The sequence below is a fragment of the Microtus ochrogaster genome, unplaced genomic scaffold (assembly GCF_000317375.1).
Source record: "Microtus ochrogaster isolate Prairie Vole_2 unplaced genomic scaffold, MicOch1.0 UNK16, whole genome shotgun sequence".
In the NCBI taxonomy this organism is placed as follows: domain Eukaryota; kingdom Metazoa; phylum Chordata; class Mammalia; order Rodentia; family Cricetidae; genus Microtus; species Microtus ochrogaster.
The window spans coordinates 4662799-4681276 of NW_004949114.1; the positions used below are offsets into that span (position 1 = coordinate 4662799).

The window sequence follows — 18478 nt, forward strand, 5'->3', positions numbered from 1 at the left end:
AGAGAGAGAGAGAGAGAGAGAGAGAGAGAGAGAGAGAGAGAGAGAGAGAATACAAGAATAAGAGAAGTTGCACAATGCCAAGGTAGGAGACTGTGGTCTGAGAAGTGAGGCCCAACATCAGAGATAGAGACATGGAGAGGGAGGTAAGCGTAGGGACTCGGTGTGGACATAGGTTTTTGGCTCTCTTATTATTATTATTGTTGTTGTTCTGACTGGAATGGAGGAGCTTCAGACTAGGGCAGGACTGTTCAGTACTCAGACCCCTAGGAAAGACAAGTGTGAAGGCGGCAGAAACAGCACCCAGATCACTGGAATGGATAAAGACTTTATTTTTATCATTTCCCAGCCCCACAACCAAGACCATCTGGTAAGACATTTCATTTTCCATTGGTTGGGCAGATGCAAAGTGGCTGGTCTCCTAATTACTTCCCAAAGCCGGAGCCGTGGCTGTGATTATTCCCACGTGGGTGGTTCCCCTCATGCATCTTCTCATGGGTGGCATAGACCAGCTTTGCCAACAGCATGACAAACTCCTCAAAGCTCAGCTGCTTGTCCTGGTTTGTGTCCAGGTCCTCCATGATGTCATTTATGATTTCGTCGCACCTTTTCTCCTTCTGTGGGTGAAACAGAGGAGACTTTTAGGGCTGAGTGTACCCAAGGAAGAGGACTTGGAGCACAGCGAGGGGCTAGGTGGTAAATGCAAAGGAAAACCTGGCCCCTGGCATTAGATTGAAAAATGAGAATAATGTTCTGAGTGTTCATGGTGGAGCAGATGCTAAACATGTACTAACACTTTCTAATTTGTTCCCCAGATGGCCCTCTGCCTTGGACACTGGGACTCTGCTCTATAGAAGGTCAAGCAATTAGTAAGTCTAGAACTGTCTGTCGTTTATCTGTATAACTACTTGAACATATAGAAATGGAAACTGGCCTTCTGAGAGGTCCATCATTTCTACAGGTTGTAGAGGCCGGGAGGAGAGGAGGTGCACATTTGGATCTGACTTGGAGGATTATGCACCCCCTCACTTTCCTCAGCCTCTCAGTCACCCCCACTCTCGCCCTTTCCTTGGAGGTAAATACCTGGTAAAGCTTATTTAGGCTACTAAGTCGGGGAGGCACCCCAGAAACCATGGGATCTTAGGAGCAAACCAAGCTCTGCTGACCCCAAAGGGTGTGGTAAAGTGTAGGGAAGACTCAGAAAAAAAGGAAAGATCAAGATGTGGCAGCGGCTTCATCAGCTGACTGCAGGTCTTCCCCTCACTCACTGGGATGCCTTGGCTAAGCACCACCCTGTCCACACCCCGAGCAGTCTATGCTTGAGGTCCCAGTTTCCACCGGCTCATCACCCTGCCTCAAGATGGCGTGTAGAACCCATGAAGAGATCCCAGAGAAGATATCTCACAGCATAGCTTCATGTGTACCCTTGGTCTACCCTGAGTCAGTGCCTTGTTTGCCCAATATGCCCACTTATGAGGAAATGTCTGTGTCCCTAATACCTCCCATAACCACAATTCTCCAATTTTCCTTTGCGGGGGGTGGGGAGACCAGCTTATAGGAGCTGGCCTTAATATGAGCAGGCTCCTCACTCCCCTAGGGAAAAGATATATATATATGATATATAAAGTGAAGGTTTTCTCTGGCTCTGACGTACATGCATGCTCCTCTCTCCCTTTCAGCGGCCCCTCCCACATTGTCCGTGGTAGCCTTTTCTCTTTTCTTTCACTTTATGCTATTTTCTTCAATGCCCTCATAATGCATTTAATGCTCTCTTCCCTAAAGACTGGATCGTGGCCTCCATCATCTTGAATTTCTCTCTCCTCATAAAGCCCATTTTGAAGGGTAACTGGTCTCAGTTTCCTTCTCTAGGAGTCAACAAACCTGCCATGCTACCTCATTGCTTTAGCAACCTATGAATCCTTTACCAGGGACTCAGCTGAAGTGTTGCCCCCTCAAAGGGGAGGACCTTTTTACTTTTTTAAACCATAGCCAGTCACCCCACCCTGCTGCAGCCAGCACAGACTACCCACAGAACTCTTATGTTCCTCCTGACTTCCAGGCCATTGAAGTTGCCTGTGTTCTTAAGGTTGTATGTCACCAACACTGGGATAATGGAGTCCCATATCATCTCTACATCCCTCTGCACAGAATAGAGTATCACACATTGCAGGTGTTCAACGAAACAATTTCCTGACTTATGTCTAACTTTGAGTACCTCTAGTGACAGAACCCCACTGTCCCTGGTGTAAGGTGATGGCGTTGTCTCCCTGAATCCTACAGACTGCACCTCTCTCCTTACTAACCAAGCCTCACCTTCATAAAGTTTGCCAGATCTTTCTTCACCATCTGTTTGAATTCCTTCTGGCTCAGGGTGTCTGGGTCTCCTTCCATCTTCGAGTTCTTGTGGAAGACGTCGATGACGGTGTTTATGCTGCGCTCCATCAGAGATGGGTTTTGGTTGGCCATCTTCTTACTCCTCTTTGAAAACAGGACACACAAAGGTTACAAATGAGCGGATAGGGTGCTGAGCGTCCCTGGCCTGGTCTGTGGCCATGTCAGGCAGGAAAGGGAGGAGAAACACAAAGCAAAAAGAGTGATGGAACGTAAAAAAGCGAACTATTTTACAACACAGCACTTAGAGAAAGTGAAGGAAGATGTCAAGAGGACAGGGTCAACCAAGGAGCCCTTCTTCTAGAGGAGGACTTGGAAGAAAATTGGCTAAAGGAAGGGATGAAAGATCTATCAGGCAGGCTCTCCACCAGAGAAGACGAAGCTCATTTACCAAAGCTAAAGAGCTACCGAGTGTTTGGCAGGAGCAGCAGAAGTCCTGCTTTTATAGGCAGCCCCTTGCTAGACACATGGTTGCCCCTGGGAAAGATTGCTTCACAGGTGAGCAGTGTGGTAACCCAGGCAGGGAGGGAGCCTGGTGGAGCAGGAAATGGTCACACAACTCATTTTGCTTTTTTGTGAAATTCCTAGCCCTGGGCTTGGAGCTTGTTTGGGAGGAAACTGGTTAGTTGGCCCACTTCCTTTCCATCCAACAGCCCTCACCCCCATCTTAAGCAAGACAGCCTGCCTGCCACACCTCTGATACCCTTCATTTTCCTGTCTCAACTTGTAATATACAAAGGGTGTCAGGGGATCCATAGGGATCATCTCATTCCGTTTGTTATGTGGACACTCTGTACCCTGAGTTTACAGACTGAGCCTTTCCCAGTGTTTTCATGGTTCCTTTGGGAAGGGTGAGGGGTTGTCACAGAGTTCTTGAGAGGAATTAGTGTTAGGAGATCCTCAGAGGTGACAACGCTTTCCCACGGTACGTAAATCTGATGTCCAGAAGGGGACCTGAACAAGATCTCTTTTAGCTGGTGTGTGACCTAGCAGGGGCTGAACTCAGACACAGTCCTTGCTTAAGGGCATTTACTGCTCACTACATTCCCTCTTGCATCTGAGCGAGGATCTGTCATTGGTACAAATGCAACTCCACTGGCTTTCAGCGTCACTCTTCCAAATCCTGTTCCCAGCTCTCTTTCCTCCAGTAGCTTGCATCCTAGAAGATAGCTGTTTCGGAAATGATTGTTAACCTATGTTAACTACACAAAGCAATGGGTTCCCAGCTGTCATTCCTCCAGGAGCTTACGTCCTAGAAGATAGCTGTTTTAAAAATGACTGTTGGCTTATATTAATCATACAAAGCAGCGGGTTTCATTTTAACATTTTCATACATGCATGTAATGTACTTTCATCAAAAATTTTCCTTTATCATTTTCCCCTTTCTCTATTCCTTTTCCCTCCTTCTACCTTTCTGATAGTCCTCTTTCATATTCTTTTCTGGGGGCAGTGCTTAATCAAGTCATTCTTTAGACACGAGTCAATAAACAAGGTTTTTTTTAGTAGTCTGCCAGGGGCATCAGGCTGGGCAGCAGCAAGGATTCCACCCACAGTCCTTTGCTTTGCTTTCATGTCCTGTTTCTCTCACCCTTAATTCACATGTGGGAGAGACCAAGCAACGCTCGTCTTGTGAGTCTGGTTTGCTTAGCATGGCAATCTCTGTTCCAAGCATCTTTCTTGCAAATGGTACAATTAGTTCTTTATGGTTGAATAAAGCTTGCTTGTGTGTGTATAGCACATTCTTTTTAGCCATTTATCTCGATGGGCACCCAGCCTTCTTGAGTGTGTTGGCTCTAGCAAATAGTTCCACAGTGAGCATAGATGTGCAGGCATGTTATTGTGCGATGACTTTGATTCCTCCATGCTGATTTCTATAGTGACTGGATTAAGTTACATTCCCAACAAGTTCCCTTTTGTTGATATTCATTCCAGCATTTTTTGCTTCTTTCCTTTATTTCCTTCCTTCCTTCTTTCCTTCCTTCCTTCCTTCCTTCCTTCCTTCCTTCCTTCCTTTTTTCCTTCCTTCCTTCCTTCCTTTCTTTCTTTCTTTCTTTCTTTCTTTCTTTCTTTCTTTCTTTCTTTTTTCTTTCTTGAGACAGGGTTTTTCTCTGTAACTTTGGCTGGCCTGAAACTTGCTATGTAGACCAAGCTGACCTTGAACTCACAGAGATTCACCTGCCTCTGCCTCCAGAGTGCTGGATTAAAGGTGTGCAACACCATGCCTGGCTGTTGCTTATTTTCTTGATGGTATTTACTGTGATTGGGGTGAGGTGGAATTATGAGTTTTGACTTACATTTCTGAAATGGCAGTGATATGAATATCTGTCATACATTTGGTGCCTGTTTGTACTTGCTCAAACGGAAAAATGTCTGGTCAGTTTATGACTGGATTATCTGTTCTTTTGATATTTAATTGTTCTAGTTTTTGTATACCCCCGTTAGATGAATGGCTGACAAACATTTTCTCTCATTATGCAGACTGTTATTTCGCCGCTGTCTCCTTTGCTGCTCAGAGGCCTCTAATTTCGTGTAATCTCACTGATATTTCCTCAGCCTTTGACATTCTGTTACATTAAGGCATTTGATTAATGTTGAGCTGATATTTGTCAATGTTAAAGAGAGGAATTTAACTCCTGTCTTTGATGTTGTTTGCTTGAGAAAAGTCTCACATAGCCAAGCCTGGCCGTAAACTTGCTGTGTAGCTCAGGACGATCATGGACATCTGATCCTCTTGACTCTGCATCCCAAGTTCTGGCATTACAGGCAAGTGCCACAATTCCCTGTTTGTGTGAAGCTGGGGTAGGGCTGCGTGAGTGCTGGGCAAGCATTCTGCCAAGCGAACCCTGTCCCGGGTTTCAGTCATCTACATGTGCCATCTAGTTTGTTAAAACGGCTATCTTCCTCCCCAAGATCTCTGTCGAGAGTCAGTTAGATGGCTGCAACGGTGACACTCTCGTGTCACACGCGTTCCATAGCCTCTCTCCAATTCCTCAATACCTCTTTCATGGTCCCCTTTCCAGCTTCCAGACCTACCCCAGCGCTCACACCCTCATCTGTACATCTACGTGTTTATCCATCCACCGCTCTATGCAGGAAGCATTGGGAGCTAGGATCTCCACTGTGTGCATGCGCCACGTTTTCATTATCCTTTCACTGGTGGATGGAAATCTAGGCTGTTCCCACTCCCTTGCTATTGTGACCCAGGCAAGATTCATGGTTATGCAGGTGTCTCTATCTAGACTATGGACTTCTTTGAGTACTTGCCCAGGACTGGCCTAGCCGGGTCATACAGTAGTATTATTTTTTAACTTTTGACCAAACCTCCAGGATGATTTCCATACTGACTGTACCAGTTTATAGCCCCACAACAGTGACTTACACAATCCTTGTCATTATAGCTATAATGTAAGCTGAGGCCAGGTATCAAGACATCTCCAGCAGTGTTCTTTAAGCTCAGAACGGCTTTGACTGTCTGTGGTCTTTGTGTTCACATAAATTTTTGGATTGCTTTTTCTAGTTCTGTAAAAAATTTCGTTGGGCTTTTGGTGATAATTGCATTGAATTTGTAAACCTCTTTTGATAATATAACATATTCACAATTTAATTGTGTCAGTGCAGGAAGACTGTTTCTTTCCATTATTTACCATCTTCTATTTTTTCCTTCCTTTCTTCCCTTTTTTTTTCTACTGTAGACAGACTTCACCCTCTTGCTTAGGTTTACATTTAACTTTCTTCCCATCTTTGAGGTACAGCGATTGTGATATAATTTCATTCTCATAAAGCTGATGCTTGGTGCATGTAGAGAAGCTATTGATTTTTATATGATGATTTTGTATATTGCGGTCCCTGTAACTTCACTGGAAGTGTTTATTAGATCTAAAGGTTTTCTGGTGGAGGGCTGTGTGAGTGTGTGTGCCTATGTGTATGTGTGCTTACGAGTGTGTGTATGCGTGCTTCTGTGTGTGTGTGTGTGTCTGTGTGTGTTGGCTAGAGATTGATGCTAGGTGTCTTTCTTTTAGCTCTCCATCTTACATCTTGAGACAGGGTCTTTCCTGGGTTCAGTAGGCTGGGCAGCCAGAGCCTAAGGGCTCCACCTTCCCAGGACTGGGACTGTAGACATGCAGATACACTTGAGATTTATGTGAGTGTGGAGGATCTAAATTTAGGTCTGCATGCTTTCATGGCAAGCTCTTTCTTCCCAGCCTTCAGGACCTTCTGTCTGTTTTATAGTGACTTCTGTGTTAGTGCCTTGGTGGTTTTGTGGCTACTGTGGCTTAGTCTGAAGTTAGGTGTTGTCATTCCTCCGGCATCATTCATTTTTGCTTAGGTCTTCCTTATATCCTGCAGAGAAGGGTAGGAGAGCCAGTAGGATTGGTTCGGCTCTTTGGGGTCTTTTGTGCCTCCATAGGGATTTTAGGATTGATAATAACTGTTCTTCTATAGCTTCCCCATGGGTAGCATGTGTCCTTCCCCTAAGGTAAATGATGCCCGTTGTCCACAGAAGCCAAGGTGGCATAGCCCAGTACATAAGCTCTCTCTATATATACAGACCCCACCATTTTCTCAAGCTTCTTTTTTACTGCGGCCTCAGAAGACCCATCTCTTAGCCCCTCACCTCAGGAGTACCCTTCCTCAATCCTCAGTGTGGACTCCTACCCGGATCTCATGGTTCAGTTCAAATGCTGCTCTAGTCTTCCCATTGGGAGATAATCTCCTCCTTGGGGACCTTTCCCTACAACACTCTGGCTTTCAACATGTATTTTCTTGGAGTAAAGTTATATGAATATTTGCATCTGACTAATAATTGCTTTTAGATTTTCTTGTTAATGGTTTTCTCTCATGCATTTAGCTCAGGTATGACTCTCAGAAAACCCTTACATTTGCTGAATCATCCTGCTTCCTTATTGGAAGCCCTCACCCTCTCAGAATGCAGGGAGGAACTACTTGCTTTGGGCAATTCCTTGGTTCTCTTGTTTGTCCTGGACCCTACTTGCCATCAGGAAAAACATCTCCCCTTCCTGTAGTTGAAGACCGTTTGTTTCCCAGCTGTGCAGACCCAAAATAATCACACTGAAACTATATTAATTACAACACTGTTTGACCAATAGTTTATGTATATTTCTAGCTAACTCTTACATTTTAAACTAACCCATTTCTATTAATCTTTGAATCACCATGAGGCTGTGGCCTACAGGTAAGATTCTGGCTGGCGGCTGGTATCTTTCTCTTTCAGTGCTACATGACATCTCACTGATTTTGCCTTTTTTCTCCCAGCATTCAGTTTAGTTTTCTGACCTAGCTCTATTCTGCCCTGCCACAGGCCAAAGTATCCTCTTTACTAACAAATAATAATAAAACATTCACTGCATAGAAAGGGGAATCCCACATCACCCTTCCCATCTCCACTAGCTCTTTACCCTGCCTTCTTAGGGACCTCTCTCACTGTCCACAGCCCTCCTGCCTGCTTTCCCATCTGAAGGTCCAGATGGGCTCCTGTAGGTGCTAATCCTTGGCCCCGAGACCTCCTGCTTTGCACAGCATATGTAGTTGTGGTTAAGAGCTCAGAGCTTCTACCTGAAAGTTCTTTTTATTAATATTTCCATATCCTCATTTGTTGTGATCTGTTTAGGTTGTTGACTCTTATTGTTTTAATTTTGGTGGCTTGGCTGAAACTAGAGATTCACCCATTTATTTTAGATTTTCCAGATTAATGGGGTACAAGTTTAAAAAATATTCCTTTATCATCTGAATTTCTTTGGTGTCTGTGGCAATGTTTCCCTGTTCAGTTCTGATTCTGATAGTTTGGGTCCTCTCCTTCCTTCTCTTGCTTAACTGGGCCAAAGATCTGTCCATCTTGTTCATCCTCTCCAAATCCAGCTATTAGGTTCACCAATTCTTCTGCTGTCTTCTATCTTACATTTTATTGCACTATATTCAGATAGGATACAAGGAGAGATTTTGTCCTTTTTGAATTTATAAATATTTATTTTGAGACCCAGGATGTGGTATATTTTCGAAAAGCTTCCTGTGTTGCTGAGTGGGTTGTGTATTTGGCTCTGGGTGGAATACTTTGTAGATATCTGTTAAGTCCATTTGGTGCAAGGTGTCAACTAATTCTGATGATTCTCTGTTAATTTTTCCCAGACCTGTCTATTAAAGACAGTGGGATACTATTATTGAATTGATGTTAATCTGTGTCTTTAAATTCAGTAGTACATTTTATGACATTGGGTGCTCCAGAGTTTGATACATGTGTGCTTAGGACAGCAATTTCTTCATGAAGTGTCCCTTTATCTCTTCTGATTAGTTTTAGTTTGAAGTCCTTTGTCAGACAGTAGGACAGTGATGCCTGCTTGCTTCCTGGTCCCATTTGATTGGAGCACTTTCATTCACCCCTTTACTCTATGGTGGTATTTATCTTTAAAGCCTTAGCTTAATATGTTTCTTGTAGATTACAGATAGCTAGATTAGCTTAATATGTTTCTTGTAGATTACAGATAGATTAGCTTAATATGTTTCTTGTAGATTACAGATAGATTGTGTTTTCTGATCCATTTAGTCAGCTTGTGTGTTCTGACTGAAGAATTGAAACCATTGATATTAAAGCTATTATTTATATTAAGGTTATTATTTAATATGAATGGTGATCTTCTTGCTGCTGAGTTTTGGTTTTGTCATTTGTGTCCTCAGTGCCGCTTTGGGTTGTAATAATAATGGGCTCATATTTCTTTCCTCAGTTCTTCTGCTGTGCTCAGTCCTCTCTTCAGCCCAAAATATCATTTCCTGTGTTTTTTTGATTTACTGGATATAAATTTTTAAAGGTTGTTAATACTATAGAAAATTTTCTTTTTCCTTCAATTATGGTAGATACTTTTGCTTGGTATGTTAGTCTAGGTTGCCTGTCTTGTCTTTTAGTACTCAGAATGTCCCAGGCTTTTGGGACATTCGAAATTTCCATCAGAAAATCAACTCTCACTCCAATGGGTTTTTCTTTATATGTGACCTGCATGTTTTTTTTTTTCTTGCAACTTTCAATACGTCTTCTTTTTAAAAAAATATGTAAGTGACAAATATACTCCTCTTTATTGTTATTAAGGTTTCTCCAATATCTTTCAGTAACAGAGCACTTATCTTACTAAAATCCACTATTGGCCATGGTTTGGGCCTTGCAAACTCCCATTCCCTTCATCTCAAATGCAGCCCTTTGTATGTGTCCACACAGTCCTCACTGGTGTGTGGGCCGGGCTGGATCTACTCCCAGATCTTCTTAGGTTCAGCTCCTTGCCAGGCTCTCCAGGGAAAGCATGAAAGGTAGTTCCAGCTTCAGGAACAGACCCAGCGGGAGGGGCCAGAATTTCCACCTTCCCTGGTGAACTCGCACACATCGCCATGACTTAAGACAGTACTGCCTGCAGTTTTGCTGGCCTCAGATTGCATGGCAAAATCACCACCTGATTTGCATCTGCCCTAGAGAAGCGTGATTCACCAGTCCACTGACAGCTGTCTTTGGGGGTGCTCCTCCCACATCTTCTTCTACATACAACGCCTCTGCACCTTTCTGTTATAGCAGCGTTGGTTGCCATCTTTGCCTGGAACCAGCAGAAAATTGTGCAGCAGCTGAGCACTGCTCTGGAGAGGCCCTAGCAGGCACCGATCCACTGTTTTTGCTATGTCTACTTAATGCTTTAACTATGATATGCGGCAGGGACTTTCTTTTCTGGTGTTGACTATGTTCTGTGTGCCTTTTGCACCTGTATGGGTGTGTCTTTCCTTACTTTGGAAGTTATCTGCTATGACCTTGTTGATCATCTGATGCATGCCACTGGCTTGGGATGCTTCCCTCTCATCTATGCCCATAATTTGAAGGCTTGGCTTTCTCTATGGTGTTCTACATTTCCTGTGTGTCCCTTTTCTGTATGTTTAATGCTTATCATAGTCCTTGTTTTCATGACTTAGATCTCCTACTTTACCTTTGAGTCCTGGTACTCTGTCTTCAGCCTGACTCATTTGCCTTTGAGTTTTCTGGCTGAGTTATCAGGATTTTCAATTCAATCTTCATTTTAGCTCGAGTGCTTTTCTTACTGAATTCTTCAAGTTCTGTGTTGTCTTTGTCCTTTGCTTCTGTTTTGCATTTGTGTTTTCTTGGGCATCACTTAGGTGCTTATTCTCCTAAATCCTCTCTCCTTAATTCCACTGAGCTGTTTCTTTGGGTCTTCTTTAAACTCCTCAGATTCTTTGATGAAAATTAAAATTCTTTAATTCTGTTCTTTTAAATTCTGTGTCCTGGAATTCAGTGATTCTCACTGGTGAACATTTTGACAGGCTGGCAGGTTCTGGAGGGAAGGTATGAGCTTGTTGTCTCACATTGCTGGTATTTTTGCAATGCTAATGGGGTGCGTGGATTTCTTTTGTGAGTTCTAAGTCTGATATGGTTAGAGCCGGTTGGGACAGAAGAGCGATTGTCGGGGAATGCTGGGCCAAGAGGCTGGAAATGGCTTGGGTGGGATGAAGTCAGGTGAACAGATGTATGGGATGTTCTCTTGTTCCAAGCTTGGCGTGCTGGGGTAGATGTGGTTGGTGGAAGGGTTTGATGGCACTTGAAGGACTTGGGCACTGGGAAAATAGGCCAGGCAAGTCCTGGAAGAAGTCTAGAGATCAGTTGTGGTATAGATAGTGGAGGACAGACTAGACGGGAGCCCTGGACATGGGACCTGGGCTACATCTGGCTGGTTGGGGAGAAGGCATGGGTGGGGATGGTCAGAGAGACTCACTGATCAGATCCTGGAGGAGGAAGTGGGAGCTCTGGCTTGGTGGACAGGCTGGATGTGGTGCAGAAGGGACCTGGGAGGTGCTCCAGGACCTTTGTGGCTTCTGGTTTACTTGTTCTCTTGTAAAGGAAGTTAGCATCTCCTCGCCAGTGTTGCCCTTCAGGCCCAACTCCGCCAGCCTAAACCCTGCCTACCTGTAGATATCCAGAGACAGCTCCTCAGAGCCATTCTACTGCACCACTGACCCAGAATAAACAGTTGGGGAGAAAGGTGCCAGGAAGTCCAGATCCGGAGAACTCCCAGCTTGTTGCTCTCTCCACACCAAGTCTTTGCTGACTGGCCACCCCGAAGGCCACCTCCAGACCTGCCTGCACCTTGGGCTTCTCCTGCATCCCTGTGGAGGACCCGTCAGTCACCTGGCTCCTGAACTCTCATCCTGAAGCCATCCCAAGTCTTCACACTTCTCTCTTGCCTACTTGGACATCTTTGCTGAGAATCTTGGTTGCTGGGAAACTTGACCTTCCTAGCCAACAAAGCTGCCATCCCTTTTCTTGCCCCTAACTGCTGTTTTCCGCGTCCTCACTTCCCTTGGGTGCTGCCCTCATTCCACTTCCTACCAAAATTCCAGCTCTCATCTCGGGGGCTCGGAGGTGTCCTGTGACTCTACCTCACAGGAATCTCCTTGAAGGCCACAACCCTTTGTAGAAAATAACAGGCTTTCCCCAGCAGCACACTGCAGGCATTGTAATTATTGGCCTTTCTGTCTGTCTCCCTACTGCTCCATTAATCTGTTAACTCATCACTAGATAAGTTTTGCGTAGAGGAGACTAATAAATACAATGGTGGTTGTGTTGGTTTTGATAGAAGGTTATGTTTAGAAGGTTATTTTCTATAATTAAGAAGTTGTGCAACACAGGAGACAGCAGGAAGAAGACAGGAAGTGGAGTCATGGAGAAATTGGACCTGGGGCAGATTCCTGCTGAGAGGGTAGAAGAGCATCATCAGAAAGATCAAAGTGCATATGCTGCCACCCTGTGGCCCTCCTGAGTCATGACAGCCTGGGTACACTTTGGAGTACTCTTATTTTTGTCAGCTTTATTTTTCTTGTAGAAATCCCCTTACAAGGTACTCATAGCTGGAGCCTGGGTCATCTGAACTGTGACTCTGTTGTGGGTTTTCACAAGCTGCTCAATGAATTCCTGGTAAGGAGCCTTGGTGAATACAGTTTCCTTCCAGAGGTTGGGGATCAAGAAGCTATATGTCTTGGAGGTGGCATCGAAGGTGGCCTTGGCAAAGCTGCTCAGGATGACAGTGCACCCCTTGGCTGGTGTGGAGGAGTCTTTAATACCGGCCATCAGCAGTGGCTGCTTGGGCACAGGAGCAGAGACAATGCCAGTGTCTCTGGGGCAGGGACGAGACATACGACAAGTCACAGCCACTTGTCAGTTTGCCAGTCTCGTTCTCCCAGGAGCCTCTCTTCACAGGGACAATGGAGAGCTAGCCCAAGATGATGGTGCCTTGCATGGCAGTGGAGCACATAACACCAAGATCAACATGATGATCATTGTAGTCCGCAGTAGTGACAAAAGCCTTGAACCTGGTCCGCTGGCCAGCCTGAGTCGGCTTCTGCACTGGCAGGATCTTTAGAACCCCATCCTTTAGGGATGCACCCAGAGAAAAGTCAACAATCTCAGATTCCTTCACGGTTAGGGAGGACAAGTAGATCTCCTCTAGGGACTTGATCTTCATGTTCTTGAGCAGGCAGTTCAGCTTGGTGATGGAAATCCACTCCTTGTCTGGTTTTACCTCCATGGGTACCATGCCCTCGAGCAATGACCATGGCCCCCAAACCTCCAAACTTCTATGGAAACCACGGGCATCCTATTGGCCACTTGCTGTTTTCCAGAAAAAGAAGGGAGATCTGGTTTTGTAAATTTAAGGTAGGAGAGGTTGTTTGAGGATAATTCTTCTTATGATTTAATATTCTATTTAATACTCATACATGCATATGTGTTTCCATCTAATCCACCCCTCATTCCAGTTACTTCCCTGCTCTTCTGACCCCCACCTTCCCCTCCCAACTTCATTGTTCTTTTAGTTTTTTTTAAATACTCATTGTGGATGCAGATTAAGCATTTTTAAAAATCCTTCTCTCATATGTCTGGACCTCAGTTTCTCCTCCCCTCACTCCTCCCAATCCCTCCCTCCCACCCATTCCTCTTCTGTTTCTCTTTAGAAAAGAGTAGGCCTTCCAAGGACATCAACCGAACACAGCATAACATGTTACAATAAAACTAGCACAAACCCTCATATCAAGGCTGGACGAGGCACCCAGTAAGAGGAAAAGGGTCCCAAGAGCAGGCAAAAGAGTCAGAGACACCCCCACTCCCACTGTTAGGAGTCCATGAGAACAACAAACTAAACAACCATAAAATATTTGCAGACAGCCTAGTGCGGAGACCCATGCAGGCTCTGTGGCTGTCGCTTAGTCTTTGTGAGCCCTATGAGCCCAGATTAATTGATTCTGTGGGCCATGTCCTCCTGATGTCCTCAACCCCTCTACCTCCTACACTCCTTTCCCCCCTCTTCTGCAGGGTTCCCCAAGCTCTGCCTAAAGTTTGGCTGTGGGTCTCTGCATCTGCTCTCATCAGTTGCTAGATGAAGCCTCTCTGATGGTAATTGGTCTAGGCACCAAGGATCTTGGATGTCCCTCTGTAGGCTGTGAATGTTGTTTTATTACCATTGGTTAATAAAGAAGCTGATCTGGCCAATGGCCAGACAGGAAATCCAAGCAAAGAAAAAGGGAAAAAGAAGGCGGAGTCTGAGAGATGCCAGCAGCTGCTGGAGAAGCAAGATATGAGGTCACAAGTCATGAGCCTCATGGTGAAATATAAAATAATAGAAATAGATTAATTTAAGTTGTAAGAGCTAGTTAATAATAAGCCTGACCTAATAGACCAAACAGTTTGTAATTAATATTAAGCCTCAGAGTGGATATTCAGGAACTGGCGGGCAAGAGAGAAACCTCTAGTTAGACACCAATCTAAGAGTGTAACTGAATATCATTAAGAATCATTTCATTGATTTTTTTCCCAGACCTATTTGGTTCTATCCTAGCTATCTAGGATGGCCAGGCTCTGGTTCCTAGCCATCCAGGCAGTATCAGGGCTTCTCAGGTGCAGGTCACATCAGCCAGAAGAACAGGTAGGCCTCCTGTCTTCGGTTCCCAAAGGCCCAATCCACAACCACTCCTTCCCTCCCCATCCCCACTCCACTGCTGTGTCCCTGTCTCCAGTCACTGGACATTCCCTGCTCAAGTGCAGGCCACAGCAGCCAGAATAATGGGTGTGCAAACTCAGTGCAAACTCAGGCATTTTTGTTGTTATCGTGTGTGTGTTTTGTGTGAGTGTACATGCCACAGCATAAATATGGAGGACAGAGAACGGCCATTGCGGGTCAGTTTTCACCTTCTGACTTGTCGAGGTATTTGGTATCTTTTGGTTTTTCTGTGGCTGTGCTACATATGCCTGGCTCGATGGGCCATGAGGTAACTCTGTCTCCAATCTCACTGTCAGAGCGCAACTGGTACAGACGTGCCACCATAACCAGCTTTTACCCGGGGTTCTGGAGTCATCAGGCTGGCACAATAGCTATTTTCTCCATTGAGCCATTTCCCTGGTCCCTGGCTTCAGATTTTAAAATGTTTTGCTCTTAGCATTCTTAGTGCTTGTGAGAATTACTGAGTACCCCAGATGGCTTTTATGGGTTACATTTCTAAATATTTATTATACTAGAATTTGAAAAACACCAAACTGTTTACCAGGTTATTTAAAATAGCATTAAGAACCCACTGATATTAACCTATTAAAACAAAATAATTACTTATTTTACAACGCTATTGAAAAATATGTTTTCAAAATAATGTTCACAAAACTCTTTGTATCTCAGGGGAAGAAAGATGAGGTTTTCTTTCTATTTCTACATTCAATATGTTGCTGTTTGGGTACAAACACTATTTCTACATTCAATATGTTGCTGTTTGGGTACAAACACTATTTCTACATTCAATATGTTGCTGTTTGGGTACAAACATTATTTCTACATTCAATATGTTGCTGTTTGGGTTCAAACACTATTTCTACATTCAATATGTTGCTGTATTCTGTTTGGGTTGAAGATGGGAAGAAAAAATCCTTCTTCTCAGATAAGTGGCTGGAAGGTAGAGGAACACGCTAATAACTTTAATATAGTTATAGATATTATTCTTTATAGGTATTATACTATACCATAATTACCAGATAGTAAATTCTCATGAATAAATTCTTTGCACATAGTTTCATTAGAATCAATTACCATCCTCAAACTTGAAGGACTCTTTTATTTAGTTGTGATTGTGTAACATTTTATATGAGTCATTTGGAAAGTAATGATTTACCGACTAATGAGTATCATCTAAATTCTGACACATCTCATTACCCATCTATGACATACATGTTCATGTGTGTTTACATATGTGTATGTGTGTTTCATGACTCCTGAGTGTCATATAAATGCTGACACAACTAATTGCCCACCTATGACATGTTTACATGTATGTGTTTACATATGTGTGTGTGTGCTTACGTATGTGTGCATATAAAACATTTGAAATATCACCACTAATCTCATCAATAAATGTACCTGTTGGAAAAATACCAGATTATGACTGTAAACAGAAACTCCCCCAAATACTAGATTTTGCTTGAAAGATTCAATTTTATTATCCTGACAAATTCTATGTTGTTTTCCTTGAAATGAAAAGTTCAATTTGTTCATTTTCAAGAAATGGATGTCATGAAGTTAATTAGGAGAATCTATATAATTTGCCAGTTTTCTGTTTTTTCGAGAAGAAAACAGTTAAATAAAAAGTATGGCCAGTTCAGCTCATAAATTGACCATTCAAAGACTTTTTCTACAAAGAACCAGGATTGAGCTGGGGGTGTGGCACATGCCCTTAATCCCAGCACTTGGGAGGCAGAGGCAGGTGGATCTCTGTGAGTTCAAGGCCAGCCTGGTCTATAAGAGCAAGTTCCAGGACAGGCCCCAAAGCTACAAAGAAACCCTGTCTCAAAACAAACAAACAAACAACCCCCAAGAACCAGGATTGAAATTTAATAAAACAAGTGATTGTTTCTGTTCCATCAAGAACACTCTTAGGGTAAAGTTTCAGAAGATCGTGACCTCGGGTGTCCCTGCCTCCTTCCTGCCTCACCAGAGCTGGGTCTACTTCATACTGTCTTGTATCTTCAGGGCCAGTACTAACTGGGGAAGGTGAGGAACTGGGGATTATTGGTTTGCAGGGGTCTTTCTGCTGAGTGGCGCCCATGTTTGACTTCATGAACATTGAAATGGATTTGGAGGCTCCCAGGTTTCCCTGAGGTGGTCTGTGAGAACCATTACCTTAGGCCACGCTACCTGAATCTTGCTTGGTAGAGTCTGCCTGCTAGCTTCCTTCCCTGGACTTCTTTTCAGGCCTTTCAAAAGCTTGCTCTGCTGTCCTAGGGCCAGACAAGAGACAGACTCGGGAGCCGTTTTCACGAGACAATACTTACAATGTGTGACAACCCCCGTGAAGGACAATCTCCGGGATCTAGAAGGCCCCACCAGGTCTAAGTAGACCTCTGGGAAGAAGCCAGGCTGAGGCAATAGGAGAGGTAGGAGAACATTGGAAGGGTCCTGTGGTGGTGGGAGCCTGGGAGAGATGGCAGATATGAGGATTGGGGAAGTAGACAGGACTCTGTCACCCAGGAGATAGGAAGCCCTATCAAGATTTTAGTACTAAATTTTTAAACCCACAGAGTCAGTTCCGATCATCTTGATGGCCTCATAGAGGAGACTTTTTTTTTTTTTGAGGGCGTCTTCAGCCTGTTAGGCCTTGGGTATTTGTAGATCTCTGAATAGGCCCGAACATTTCCTGACTTTAGGCAGTCATTGCTTAGTCTCTTCTTGGGCTTTCTGTCCCCCTAGTTTTCTGCCAAGAGAAACCCCTTAGCTCTTTCTCTTGGTGCTTCTGAATGCAGGCTCCCGGGCCTTAATTTTTAAGGGTTATATCAGCAATGTGACTAGGAGCACATTCTGGGTCACTGTAAAACAAAATGTTCCCAGGGCACAGTCCCATTGTGCTGGGATTCTTGATCTCCATTGCCCTAGTCACCCGCTCTGACCCGTCTTATCTTGGCCCTGGCTGAGCACAGTACCCTGCTCACTGCATGACTCAATCGTGGGCTTGGGTGCCTGCCTCTGGGAGAACAGTGAGTAAACCTGGCACGTATTCAAGGGGCCCTTTGCTACCAGGGAAAATGGGGTCCCCTTTTGTGATTTTCAGTCTCTTTAAAAACATAATTCTAGAGCGGACTCAACCCGGGGGAGCAAGGACAATATTATACAGAGTTAAAAAGAAGATATCCAGGACAGACAAACTGTAAATCCTGGCAGCTACCTGGAAGAGGAAGCTCAAGCAGAGAAAGAGAAAAAGCTGTGGGCTAAACCAACATGGAGGTGAGCAACATGGCGGACAAGGAGTCACGTGATAGCGAGGGCCCATTAGGGGAAGAGTAAAATGGCCCAAAGCATACTGAGGCTCTAGCCAGCACCCTAATCAAAGAGACAATAAAGAAGAGAAAGGAAAAGTTATGCTTTTCTGAGTCAGGAAGGCAAAGCTAACAACCCAGGGGCAACTTGTAGGGTATGCACCAGGGGGTGGGTCCTCTGGGAAGGAACAGAAGCTATCTCACTGAGGGGAAAATTGTTCCTCTTCTCTCTCTAGCACATCTAAGGTGAACCCACTTTTGTGAGATGTGATTGATCTGCCCGACTGGAATGAATGGTTTTTAAGCGTAGGAGACAATGCCATGTCTCCACGTCGAGTGCTATTCTTTTTGGCTAGGAGGTGACAGCATTTCCTTGGTGGGTGTCAGCGCTGCTGTGACACTCGGTGCAGCTGTGACACTCAGTGCAGCTGTGACACTCAGTGCAGCTCTGACACTCAGTGCAGCTATGACACTTGGTGCAGCTGTGACACTCAGTTCAGCTGTGACAGTGCAGCTGTGATACTCGGTGCAGCTGACACTCGGTGCACCTGTGACACTCAGTGCTGCTGACACTCAGTGCAGCTGTGACACTGTGTGACACTCAGTGCTGCTGTGACACTCAGCTCTGAGGTGACTTTGCAGCTGTGACAGTCAGTGCAGCCTTGACACTCTGCAGCTGTGACACTCTGCAGCTGTGACACTCAGTGCTGCTGACACTCGGTGCAGCTGTGACACTCAGTGCTGCTGACACTC

At 44.6% G+C, this 18478-nt stretch overlaps 1 protein-coding gene and 1 pseudogene across 1 annotated transcript; both read right to left on the bottom strand.

Annotated features, from left to right (window-relative positions):
- Nucleotides 1-353: 353 nt before the first annotated feature.
- On the bottom strand, nucleotides 354-2463 carry S100a9 (S100 calcium binding protein A9). Its single transcript, XM_005367262.2, has 2 exons — nucleotides 2311-2463; nucleotides 354-614 (listed from the first exon to the last, which is right to left on the bottom strand). The coding sequence occupies exons 1-2, from the start codon at nucleotides 2461-2463 to the stop codon at nucleotides 423-425; spliced, it is 345 nt and encodes a 114-aa protein (XP_005367319.1). The 3' UTR covers nucleotides 354-422.
- Nucleotides 2464-12274: 9811 nt separating this feature from the next.
- On the bottom strand, nucleotides 12275-12947 carry LOC101989626 (annotated as a pseudogene).
- Between the last annotated feature and the right edge of the window lie 5531 nt (nucleotides 12948-18478).

Excerpts from the sequence above, each read along its gene's own strand:
- S100a9 (XM_005367262.2), bottom strand. The coding sequence starts at position 2,463 with ATGGCCAACCAAAACCCATCTCTGATGGAGCGCAGCATAAACACCGTC. Across the intron at positions 615-2,310 it reads ATCTGGCAAACTTTATGAAG|AAGGAGAAAAGGTGCGACGA; the intron begins GTGAGGCTTGGT and ends TTTCACCCACAG.